The sequence below is a fragment of the Parasteatoda tepidariorum genome, chromosome 5 (assembly GCF_043381705.1).
Source record: "Parasteatoda tepidariorum isolate YZ-2023 chromosome 5, CAS_Ptep_4.0, whole genome shotgun sequence".
In the NCBI taxonomy this organism is placed as follows: domain Eukaryota; kingdom Metazoa; phylum Arthropoda; class Arachnida; order Araneae; family Theridiidae; genus Parasteatoda; species Parasteatoda tepidariorum.
Window position 1 is genome coordinate 78111933 of NC_092208.1, and position 12745 is coordinate 78124677.

Here is a 12745-nt window from a genome sequence, read left to right on the forward strand (position 1 = left end):
GTAGCATCATTTAATGCTTGCGAAGTCCTCTAAATTCATTTGTTATTGTTTCGTTGTAAAGTAAATTAAAGAAAGCGCGATATTATAAATACTGCAAGATTAATAATATTGCATTGCACGCTTTTTTAAGCTTAGGTGTAAAAATTAATCAGAAGTAGATGTATAATTTATGAAAAATCAATTTTAGTTGAGACTGTCAATGATGTTAAAGGATCAAACAAACGTTTTTGTTTAATATCTACCAAAAGTCCATGTGCCTTATGAAAATCTGCGCCAATTATTGGCTTTGAGACGTCTGCTATGATGAAATTCCATTTGAAACGTCTTCTCAAGCCTAAATCTAAACTGATAAGTTGCTTGCCGTAAGTTTTGATTGAACTTGAATTTGCAGCATAAAGTTTAAAATCAGATGGGAACAGTTTATTGGGTTTTGGCGGTGGAATTACAGACACGTCAGCCCCAGTGTCAATAAGATAGTGCCTTTTGCTTGACTTGTCAAAAAGAAAGAGGCGGCAATTTGGATGGCCGTAGTCGTTGGCCTCTTCAATCGACTGGCCCGTTAGTTTTCCGAAGTATTTGTTCTGACTCCAGATCAGAAGGTTGCGTGTTCAGATCACGTCCGGGTCACCAGTTGTAAGGGAAGGTTTTCTATCTTCCTACTATGTGCGATTTTGGATAAATAAAAACGAAGTAAATTGGAGACATCACAACATTTAATATACACAGTTATTTACAAGTTAATATAAAATATATAAATCCATTAATACTTTTACATCCCAATGTCTGGAACGTCAATATAGTAATTATTATTATTGAGTTGTCTTAGCAACGTTGTTTTTATTTTTCATAAAACTAAATATAAATGCTTGTTATGTTATTGCTCTTGCGCACCACATAGATACCCGAAAGTCTTAGGAAGAATTTTAACTCCAGCGCCACCTGTGCTTAGCTTTTTATAGTTATCCTTTCATACTTATTAATTTGGTTACGTTACGTTAACACCCCTTTCAAGCTCTAAACACGGCCGGTGTTGAATTTTCAAGGAGAGTAACAAATTATTTGGAATTTAATTATTTCAGTTAAAAATGTAAGTATGAGTAGAAGTGCTTTATTTTAATTTCTAACCATTTTCTACTGTTATTTGTTTAACTGCGAAATTAACGTAATGGATTTCTAACCAAAACAAAGATCATTTGACATAAGACGATGTGATAAATAAGGAAAGTTTAATGGGTAAAATGGTAAATGATCAAAGGTTACTAAGATCAATAACATTCGATTGTTCAGAACAAAATACTTTAAGTAAATCTGTCAATTATTAGCTTTTTTTCTGCTGTCTAACCTAGGTATATTTATTATTTTCAATATCTTGACAAAAGCTAATCAAATTAAGATCTTCTGGCCTAATTTTTAATCCGTTATTTTAATCTATTTTTCCTCATATCTGGAATTCCTTATTTAAATTTCCTTTTAGTAGAAAATTGTTTTAAGTCTTCATTTTTTTTTTCTATCTATTGCTCTGATATAGTTTATTAAATAATTGCTGTAATTCGAAATATATTAATTAAATTGAATCTCTATATTTTCTGATTAAACAATTATTATTTGTTCTTTTTTTAGGTAAATGACTATCTTAGAACCTCAAATGAAATCGTTCAACATGGTTACACCTTTAATGGACTTAAAGTAAGATTTAAGACGTAAATTTTAAATTGTGTGGTTGTTAGTAAAACTTTTTCATAATTTTTTATCGCAATTTATTAAACGCATTGTCAAATACTTTTTAAGTTTTGATGTTGTGTGATTAAAAAATTTATATTGATATTATTACTTATCTATATGTTCCCATTTATACTCTGTACAGAATGAAAGCTAGTAAAATATTAATGCAAACGCACTCTTATATATTTTAACACATTCTAACATATTATGCTATTAATTTAAATAACATATTCAGTGAAAAATTTGTACATGTGAGTTGCATAACAAATTTATTAGAATTATGCATTATAATGAACACTCACTCTACAGGTATAAAATAAGAAAATTTAATTATTGATTTATATGGGACCAGTAACTAAAAGATATAACTAATCTGAAAATTTTCACTGATCAGTTTATATATATTAATCTAACTTTTTTTTTTTTTAAGTACTTCTGTAGAATAGTTTTTTAGAATAGTTAGTTAGAAAAAATAGTTTTTTAAGAAAAAAATTAGTTCAGCAAAACAGCAATACAAAGTGTGTGAACACATTTATGACAAAATATGCTATTATGTTAATATAGCACAGATCAGAGAATAAAACATAAAATTAAAAAAACCAAAACAACATGTCATTCTTTTATATTGATTGCTGGTCCGGGGGACAACTAATAATTATTTTATGGTAATCTGAGTCTAATTTTAGTAGTCCCAGACCAACAAACTATCATTCAGTTTGACTGCTTTTATGTACAGGGATGAGATTTTTCCGCTTTTTAGCGGATTTCCGCTATTTTCACTTTCATCTCTTGAATTTCAGCTTTTTTATCAAAAATTCAGATTTTCTAAAAATTTCACTTTTTTTTATAAGTATTCCATTTTTTCAGAAAATTCACCGATTTTCAAAGAGAAACAGAAAATTCAAACTACATAGCTACCAATCCTTTCTCATTTTTACTTATTTTAGCTATTTTCTCCCCTTTTACAGGCAGCAGATAAGATTTTCCGAATTTTTTACCCACCCTCCAGTTAGATCTGATTTTCGTAGTTCAAACGACGCTGCTTCTGACAAGCCTTTTAGAGGTCCCAAGCCTGGAATCTGCTAATATCTCTATTCTTATTCCCACGATTTTAATATCAAACATAGCTTTTCATATTTGCGCGATTTGAATATTGTACATTGCGATTTTTATTTACGAAATTTAAAAATTAGTTATGTTATTCGTATTTGCACCTTCTTAAAAACCTATGTAGAGATTCGTATTCACGCAAGTTTAAAATTTAATGTCCTGATTTGCTCATGCGGCTTATAATATCAAACATTGATTTTCGTATTTATACGTGATTTTAAAATAAGGCATTGGGATTCGCATTCACGCATTCTGAAAATTATGCATCATAATTCTTATTTATGCAATCTAAAAATTACGCATCATGATTCGTATTTACGCGATCTAAAAATTATGAATCGTGATTTGTATTTACGCGTTTTAAAAATTCTATATCCCAGTTTGTATTTTCTCATTTTCAAAATCGTATATCTAGTTTCATATTCATGTGATTTCAAAATCCATAATTGTTATTCATATTCACGCAATTTTAAGATCAACTATCGCGATTCTTGTAAGAAGTAATTTTTTTTTAAATTAGTTACTATAAAGGTGACTGTTTTTCTAACGACGATTATTAGTATATGTAAGTGTTACAACATCAGAGAAACTGGAAGGGAATATATTCAAAACTTACATTCTGTGCTTGCAAAGAAGAAAAAATAGGATTTGTCACAAGATGTTTGAAGATGGACTAACGACTAAATATAGCAAACATAAAAGATATAGCAAACAAAAGCAATCACTTAAAAAGGGATTTAATTTAATTTTTTTTTTTGGAAAAAGAGTTAATTAACTCATCATCAAAATTTTATTTATAATTGCTGTTATTTATGCTATAAAATGCAAAATTCTTATCAAATAAAAAACAATTATCTAAACAGTTGCTGATTGTCATGTAATTTTTCAAACTAAAATAGCAATTTTTGTATGTTAAGGAGTTACTATATATTTCTACTTCACTGTTATTGATATGTTTCAGAGGGCTCTAGTTAGATTAGACTATAATATGAACATAATGATTCGGTCCATTGTTAAAGTTTTTTTTCCCAATATAATTTAAAAAGTAATATTACTGATATATTTGCTATAAATCACATAACAATATTTATTTAAAGAAATGAAATATTAATGTATATTCTCAGTAGTTTTAATTTGCTAAACCAGGTAGTTTTTCAAGTAATAATTGTCTCTTATGTGAACTGAGGAAAAATATAATTTCCAGCTTTATTTTTTCAATTGATAATTTATTTTCTCACTAAATGTTAAGTATCAATGTAATCATTTATATAATAATAGATTAGTACACAATTGTATGTCAACACATTATTTATTACCTTAAAACTGTCTGGAATTTATTATTAAAGGTTTGCGCTTGCGCAAAATTTACTATCGTGGAAATTCAGCTTTTTTGCCTTTTGCCTAATCTCATCCCTGATTATAGGGTGCTTGCTGTCATTTGCTTGCTGTCATAATGTGTTAACAATTGTATGTCAACACATTATTTATTACCTTAAAACTGTCTGGAATTTATTATTAAAGGTTTGCGCTTGCGCAAAATTTACTATCGTGGAAATTCAGCTTTTTTGCCTTTTGCCTAATCTCATCCCTGATTATAGGGTGCTTGCTGTCATTTGCTTGCTGTCATAATGTGTTAACAATTGTATGTCAACACATTATTTATTACCTTAAAACTGTCTGGAATTTATTATTAAAGGTTTGCGCTTGCGCAAAATTTACTATCGTGGAAATTCAGCTTTTTTGCCTTTTGCCTAATCTCATCCCTGATTATAGGGTGCTTGCTGTCATTTGCTTGCTGTCATAATGTGTTAACAATTGTATGTCAACACATTATTTATTACCTTAAAACTGTCTGGAATTTATTATTAAAGGTTTGCGCTTGCGCAAAATTTACTATCGTGGAAATTCAGCTTTTTTGCCTTTTGCCTAATCTCATCCCTGTATGTAGAAAATTTTAGTAAGCAATTGACCATTACATCAAGGTTGCGCCATAGTTTATCCATTGCACGACAGATTGCCATATGTTCAATTTTTCTTCACCCCATATCATCTATAAATGTATTAAAGTTGTTGACCTGGATTTTTGAAAAAGCTACTACATCATCAAAAACTTTATTGTTAGTGACTTTACTGTTGTACCATATATGCCTAATATTTTGAAATCATTAATTTTTCACTCTTCGAACCATTTTCTCTTTATTATGACATAATCTCTCAAATTTTCATCATCTTTGTTTTTACCATATGGTTAAAACAGAGACCTTTATCAGTAGGTCAAAATACAGAAATATACCTGTATTTTGTCCTACTGATGAAAGTGTGCCATTGGGACACAAAGTGTGTATAGATTTCTAATAAAAATTTTAACCTTTTGTGATTTTATAAGTGTGTATTAAAATTTAATTTAATCAAAAAAAATTGCGTTCCTAATTGCATAATAATTAATTGTTCATGCTGTTTTCACTATGTAAAGATTTATGTCATCATTTTTTACTTTGCTGCTTTCCTGAAAATCTTGCCTTTCTCATTTTTCTGTATTCTGCATGTATTTTTAAACGTTTTGATCAAAGCTTCCTTAAATAATATAGCTTATGTAAATATATAAGGTAATGCTATTTCACTCAAAAGTAAGATTCAAATTATGTTCCCTTTTAGTAACCTGCATTTTGAAAAAATTATGGCATTTTATACTATTTTTATGACCTAAGATCACGATTATGTGGTTTTTCTGTCATCAACAAAATTTCGTTTAAATATGTGTATAACCAACTAATTTTAAATATAGTACAAAATAATGCTTTGAGTTAAAGAACTTGTAAATGATGTCTTGTAAAGTGAGAAAAAGGAAGAATGTGTAATTTTTCCCTATGTATACATTCTTTTAAGTGTTGATAAGGAAAAATTTATTAGGGAAAAAAAAAAAAATTCTTCCTTTCTTCACATTTTATAAATGTTACTTTTGTTCATAAAAACACATCATTTATTTATTTTCTATGTACAAATATATACGTACAAAAGTAAGTACTAAAAAAAAGAGAGAAAAAAAATTTCAGATAATTTCTTCTTCCAGCGATCACATGTCTGATGTAGCCATATTTGTGATCTTTAAAAATGCTACCTAATAAGGAAGAATAATTTTTTTTTTTTTTTTTTTGTCTACAATGAAAGTGATTTCTTTATACTTTGATCATACCTCATCAATTTCTCTAGTTTAATGCAAAGGAAATCTGGAAATCTACAGAGTTACTCTATATTATTTGGCATGATCCCTGTGGCAGAATTTTTTCTGGCTTTCTGCGACAAACCTAACTAGAACCAATATCTTTCTGCAAGATATTTTTATCGTTATAAATGTATGTGTAATGAATTTATAATAATAGATGAAATTCGTGTTTATAAAATAAGTCTACATGCATAGAATAAAACTGTGTAGATTTTTTTTTCAATTTCATAATATAAGTTTACATTTCTTAATAAGTTTAAATTGTTTAAGTATAAATTTGCATAATCTTCGATAATAACGAAAAGTTATAAATGTATAGATCNTGGTGCAGAATTAATCTGTAATGCAATAGGATTTGCATACCCAGCTTATGTTTCGTAAGTATAAGCTGTTTTTTGGTGTATTTTATCTCTTTCTGAATGTGTCATGTCAGTTGTTTTAACTATAATTTGAAAGCAGAAACTAAATATTAATTTTTATCCATTAAATATTTTAAATGCGCAGATTTGTTAAATATCTATTAATATTTTATAAGTTATTATATTTTGAACAAATCAGAAATATTTTACTTGCTTGTAATTTTTTGGAAGAAAATTAAGGAACATTGAATAAAGTCACACAAGTTTTGTAAGCATTATTCTGGACCTTTTTTTTTTTAAAGATAAAAATTAAATTAAAAATAACTCCTTGGTTGAATTCACAAATTTTATGAATTAGTTTTAAAATGAGCATAATTCTAGATTTTTGAAAAAAAAATTCTCAAAATTAGAAATCTTGAAATTTTAGAAATCTTGAACAAGACTGACCCGAAGACGGGAATCGGAATTTTTTTTTTTCTGTCTTTAAAAATATTTTCTAGGTCTACTCTCTACTACTTAAAAATATTTTTTAGGTCTACGTTATTGGTCTACTTTCTTATGTCCTGTTGTTATTTTATCAAAAGAGAGATGAATAAATATTTTTTGTACAGTATTTAAACTTGATGTATTATGGTAAAGCTTTCTTAGATATTTTGCATATGCCGAGGGGGTATTGTGTATGTTAGGTATTTCAGTCAAAAAATTTTCAGTCTTGACCTTTTTTCCAACTTGCACCCATGAATCACCTTGAATCAAACGTCTTGCGCATCCTTTAAAAATATCAGAATTGGGAGAATCATGTGAATAGGACCAATAAAATAGTATAAGCAACTGCTGAAATAAAAAGTAACTGCCGAAAAACCTAAAAAAAATGGCATGGAATTGTGATAGAATCGTCACAAATCGAACCTATCAAATAGTGATTACACAAATTCGAAATTTGCATGTGGTGACAACATTGTATTAAAAATATCAAATTTGTAAATGCTTGTGAACAGAAAAAAATGACAGCTTTCGGAAATATTATCATTAAACAATGTGAAGTTACGATGAAATCTTCATAAATCAAGCACATTAAATAATGATAACTGAAATATCTTATTAAAATATCAAATTTGAAAAACCATGGGAAAAGGGCCGATAGAATGATGAATAACTGAGGAAAAAGATGAGAAGTTTTGATCGAATCAATACGAATCGAACGCAGTAAGAGGTGATAAATCAAATTTGAATAATCTTTCTGCAAGAACTCAGTCCCTTTCTGCGACAATGTCGCTGTGTCGCCGTGTTTCTGCCACGGGGGGCATGATAATGTGGATAGATATCATTTTCTTCTTTATAAATAGCAGAAGAAGGAAATTCGAACTCTGTATATCAAATTACTTTGTTTCTCCTTGATACGTTTAATCCATCCTAAAAGAGAGCCTTTATTGTTCAAATATCTTATTTTAAAATATTTTGTTTCATTTATTAATAGTTAAATTTTCTGAAAATGAATTTTAATATCTGGAGGAAGAAGTAGTGAATTTATTTTTTAAATAGGGATCTAGAAATTTGAAGGCCCTGGGTCCAAAGAGCCCATTATTTCCAAAGTCTAGCGGAATCACTGTGTGTCAATATTACTTGATAATTAATCTATCTTAATTGGTCTGGTATTAAAATAAGTCTGATGAACAAATATTGTAAAGTCATTTACAGAAGTTTCTTGATTAAAAAAATTTTTTGCACCCTAATTAAAAGTTTTTTATTTGTTTCTTTTTAGGATATATTTATTAACTTGGAATGTTGTCAGTCGACCACCAATTGAGGATCTAAGAAATGTTTTGGGACTTGAAGAACCAGTAGATGTTTCCAATCTTCCAGATTTCTTTGGACTTGGGTATTGCATTTTAATTTCTTCACATTATCTTTTCCAATCTTTAGTGTGTATTAATTCCTTGTTTTTAAATTAATTGGTATTCATTATTGAAATTAAAGTTTACTTCTTTAAATGAATATCATTAATTTTGCAACAGGATCATTTTATAGTTTCTTCTATCAGTGTGTGAACAGTTAGGATTTCTGGGCATATTTTGTTACAAATAGTTTTGTTTACTATTACTATGATGATGATAGTATTACTATGTTGATGATAGTTTTAAAAGACTACTATTATTTGTCTGTTCAATATGCCTTAATTTACTTTTTTTTTTTCTTTTAAATGTGTATAAATAATGTTTTTTTAATTATTGAGCTGTTAGGAAATATTTTGCAATGCTTTTACTTAATTCTAACTTGTATTAAACTAGTAGAATAGTACTAATTGTTTATCGAAAATATAATACGTACTACATTAATTCTTCACTTTATCATATTTTAAATTATCTTATTTTTAGTTTTTAGAAACAGAGTTATGTTTTATCAAAAAAAAAAAAAAAAATTAACGAATAAATAAAAAAAATTATAAAGCTTTTACTTCTAATATCAACAACTTAATTAGTTTGTAATTATTTCTACAAAGATTTCAGTTTAAAACATTATAATCCGGAATTGTTTCTTTAAAAGTGCAATTATTTATTGTATGTTATTTAAAATTAATTTACCTCTCTGACTTCTTTTAGCCTTCAAGAAGTAAGCTGCAAGCCTCAAGATATGATTGCAGAGATTATTGTTGAAGATCCCTGGATGATTGGTTTTAGAGAAATATTACATAAGTGGGACTATGTTAAGGTACTATTAGTATTTGTTATTCAAATATTAATAAGGCTAATGCATTTACAAGGCTGTTAAGACTGAATAATTAATATTTTTTCAATGTTAGCTAACTATTTTTTTTTATTTGTGTTTATAATTAGGTTTTTATCTATTTTTTAATTTGTAAGAGAAAAATATTTTGAATCTGCATGTTGAAGAAAAATTGCCCTACATATTTTGTATAGTTTTAGTTTTTTAAGAGTGATACTTTTTTGGTAAAACAGCAAAAATTAGATATTGAAAAATTTAAAAACAAAATTAAATATTAATTTTATTATTATATGAAGAGTAGTGTTTTCCTTAACTTAAAATGGTCTACCTTTTCCATAGTCTAAAAGTTTGCTTTATTGTGTTCTAGAGGGTAGGGTAGGATTTTAAATGTATACAATTATATGTATGGCATCAGAAAAAGACTTTTCTGAGTAATCATTTGTTTTATATGCTTCAATTAGTATTATATCAAAATCATTTTAAAAATAAGCAAATGTGAATGCTGTATTTATATTTTGAACCTTTAAAATAAAAGATTTTTTATGGAATTTGTTTATATTTTTAGCATTGTATTCATAAGTTAATTAATCTTGTTCAAACTCAACATGATTCTTTTGACAGGTATGTTTTAAATATTTTTAATTTTTTCGAAAAAGGGATTGCATATAAAGTTATATTGCTAAAAAGGATATATTGTCTTGTTTTTTTTTGTTGTTTTTTTTTTTTGGCATGATTTGTTAACTCTAAGCAGCAAATGTTATAAAAAAATTTGTTACTTATTTCCCTCTTAATTTACTTTTTGTAATTATATGAAGTAATTTGTAATACGTTGTAGTTTGTACTACCTTTAATGATATGTTTATATGCAAACACTTATATTTTATGTTTATTCTTTCTTTTTCAGTTGAAACAGATTCGTCTTTTGGGAATTTCATTGTATCTTTTTAGCAAACGAGAGCATATAACACATATAAGAGGTTTACAGACTAATTACACAAGGACAGGTTTAATGGGGATGTGGGTAAGAAACTTTGTTTTCTTCATTCTTTGCACATAAAAATTTATATTTTATGTGAAATTTTTAAAATCATTATCAATCAGTTATTGATAGCATGCTTTATTCACACTTTCTAAAATAATGCTGTAATAAATACAGATATAATTTATGAAAAATCTTATATAAGAATTGAGAAAAGTTTTTTTTATTTTTTTATTCTGTTCCTCTTATACCATACCAATAAGTAATATTTCAGTTTACATTAATATCAACATAGGATTGTAGTTTATGCTTATGCAGTGTGATCTGTACAATTCTGCTAATCTCATCATTAAAGAGTGCAATTTTTCTATCAAAAAAAGACTAATGTAGATGTAAGGGCACTCATGAATTGTTGAGAAATTATATGCTGCATAAATCTATTTCAGTAACCATTTGACTTGTGGTTAATATTCCACTTTTTGTTCTATTTTCTGTCATTTCTTCTACCTTCTTTCCTTCAAAGTCAGTTCAAAGTTCTTTCCTTCTTTCCGACAGATTTAAATGCCAAATTTTTAAATGTCCTTGTTTGAAATAACTAATTAAAAATGCACATGCTAATATGTATTTCTTTTTAACTAGTTGAATAGGTAATCTTTATTGTTGACAAGGAAACATCTTTACTGTTTTTCAAATGTCCTTATTCCTATGTTGAGAAGATGCAATACACATTCTTATGAAATTGAACTTTTTTTTTAAATAAATTTAATATTTTAAAGAAAGATTAAAAATTTTATTTTGAGATTTTGTCTGTGTGAAACTATAGAGACAGATTTATTTTCACAAGTAAGGCCAAAGTATTTTATTATAGAATTTTATTGATATTTTTTTTTTCTTTGATTAAATTTTTTTTAATGTTATTCCACTGCCACAATTTTTTGCCCCATTATTATTTTTTTTTTTAACTTTGCAGATTAAACATTATTTGCTTTTTGAAAATTATATTTTATGTGTTTTAAATATTCATTACTCTTTAGGGCAATAAAGGTGGTGTCAGTATTAGATTTTCAATTCATGGTTGTTCTATTTGCATTGTTAATTGCCATTTAGCTGCTCATGATACAGAACTCAAGCAAAGAATCATTGTAAGTAAAATAACCTTTATTTCCTCTACTTAAATGAAGTTATTTCGTATTTTCAAAACATATTATAACTATAACAATTCTCTACTTGTATTATATATATTTGTTACTTTTTCTTCTCCTTGAAGTTTTTGTATTTGTTCTAAAATGATGATAAATTTATGTTTTCCCATTTTGTAATTGATTTTAAACTTCTTGATAGGACTTAGCTCAAAGTCAGTTTAAATAAAAAAATTTAAAGGTGATATCAAAGTAGAAACTCAGCAATTATATTTAAATTTCTTTACCGTAAAATACTGATTAAGCCCCCATCCAAATTTCTGCCGAGTGGGGAATAAACAATGGCTAGGTGATAGTAAGTGGAGATGTTACTCAGTTTAATTAAGTATAAAACAAATGAAAGTGAAATTAAATAATTAGAATAAACAAATTGTATTTTAAACAAATTTCACCTTTATTCTTTTTCAAATTATTACTAGTGCATTATCAAAAGAAATTAGTGAGAAAGTAAAAATTATTTTGTATAGAATGAACTCAAAACAAAACGTTTAATTTAAAAACACTTATTCACAACCATTTCCTGCATGTCCAGCGTTTTAAAAAATGCTTAATGGTGATTGTTTTGGATTTATATTTTTTAAATGTTTTTTCTGGGGCTTGTAATAAGTACTTGATTTTCTCTTTTTTAAAATGGGATTTGTTTTTCTTTGTTGTGTCGATTAACGTCATAAATTAGGAAAAAGCATGTATTTTACGCATTTTTCTTCAATATTTAGCGAAAACTAGTTATTTCATTATGAATATGTGAAGTCATTAAAAATGTTTTTGCATTTATTGATTTTATATATATAAATGAAGAAAAATGTATATGAATAAGGAAACTCAAAAAGAATTCAACTGTCCGAACTGTCTGTTATTTATGTCCGAAATAGCGAGAAAATTATGAATCAGGATGTTCGATTTTAAAATCACATTAACACATGTCGAAATATTTTAATTTGAAATCGTGCCAATATGAATCGCAATGGTGAATTTTAAAATCGGGTGAATTGGAATGGCTATGTGTAACTTTTAAATCATGCAAACCAATCTCTGATATTAAAATCGTATAAATATGATTTATACTCCTTTTAGGAAAATGGAGATAGCAATTAAAGATCTGAAGAAATTCTAGCTGCAATGTACTTACTTTAATTGAATTCAAAAATAGATTTTTTTTTCAACTATTTGCTATCCTCTAAAAAAAACGTATTTTGTGTTAAACTCATGTTTCTGACAGCATTGACTGTTGAAATTTAGAGAGAAAAAGCCGGTTAACAAATAAAAATGCCCATTCAGTGTGGAATACATAAAGTGGTATTGTTGTGGATGAACAGCAAACTTTTTCTAAATAAATAGTCCGAAGAAACTGAAGTGGAAAGGATATTACTTGATTATAAAAAGTTTATTTGCTTCAAAAATATGTCTGTATTTTTGAAGCAGAAAAATA

General features: G+C 27.1%; 1 protein-coding gene across 9 annotated transcripts in view; it reads left to right on the plus strand.

Annotated features, from left to right (window-relative positions):
- The first annotated feature begins 1167 nt into the window (after nt 1-1167).
- Nucleotides 1168-12745, plus strand: part of LOC107438197 (phosphatidylinositol 4,5-bisphosphate 5-phosphatase A) — a 29535-nt gene continuing 17957 nt past the window's right edge. For 6 of the 9 annotated variants that reach the window (XM_016050421.3, XM_016050420.3, XM_016050416.3 and 3 more), the window contains exons 1-6: nt 1168-1346; nt 1621-1686; nt 8177-8293; nt 9015-9123; nt 10043-10159; nt 11152-11259. In XM_016050421.3, coding sequence (XP_015905907.1) covers nt 1625-1686; nt 8177-8293; nt 9015-9123; nt 10043-10159; nt 11152-11259 — 513 coding nt within the window. In that variant the 5' untranslated portion in view covers nt 1168-1346; nt 1621-1624. The remainder of the gene's footprint in view (nt 1347-1620; nt 1687-8176; nt 8294-9014; nt 9124-10042; nt 10160-11151; nt 11260-12745) is intronic. The other 3 variants (XM_016050418.4, XM_016050417.3, XM_071180651.1) reach the window with 3 other exon arrangements.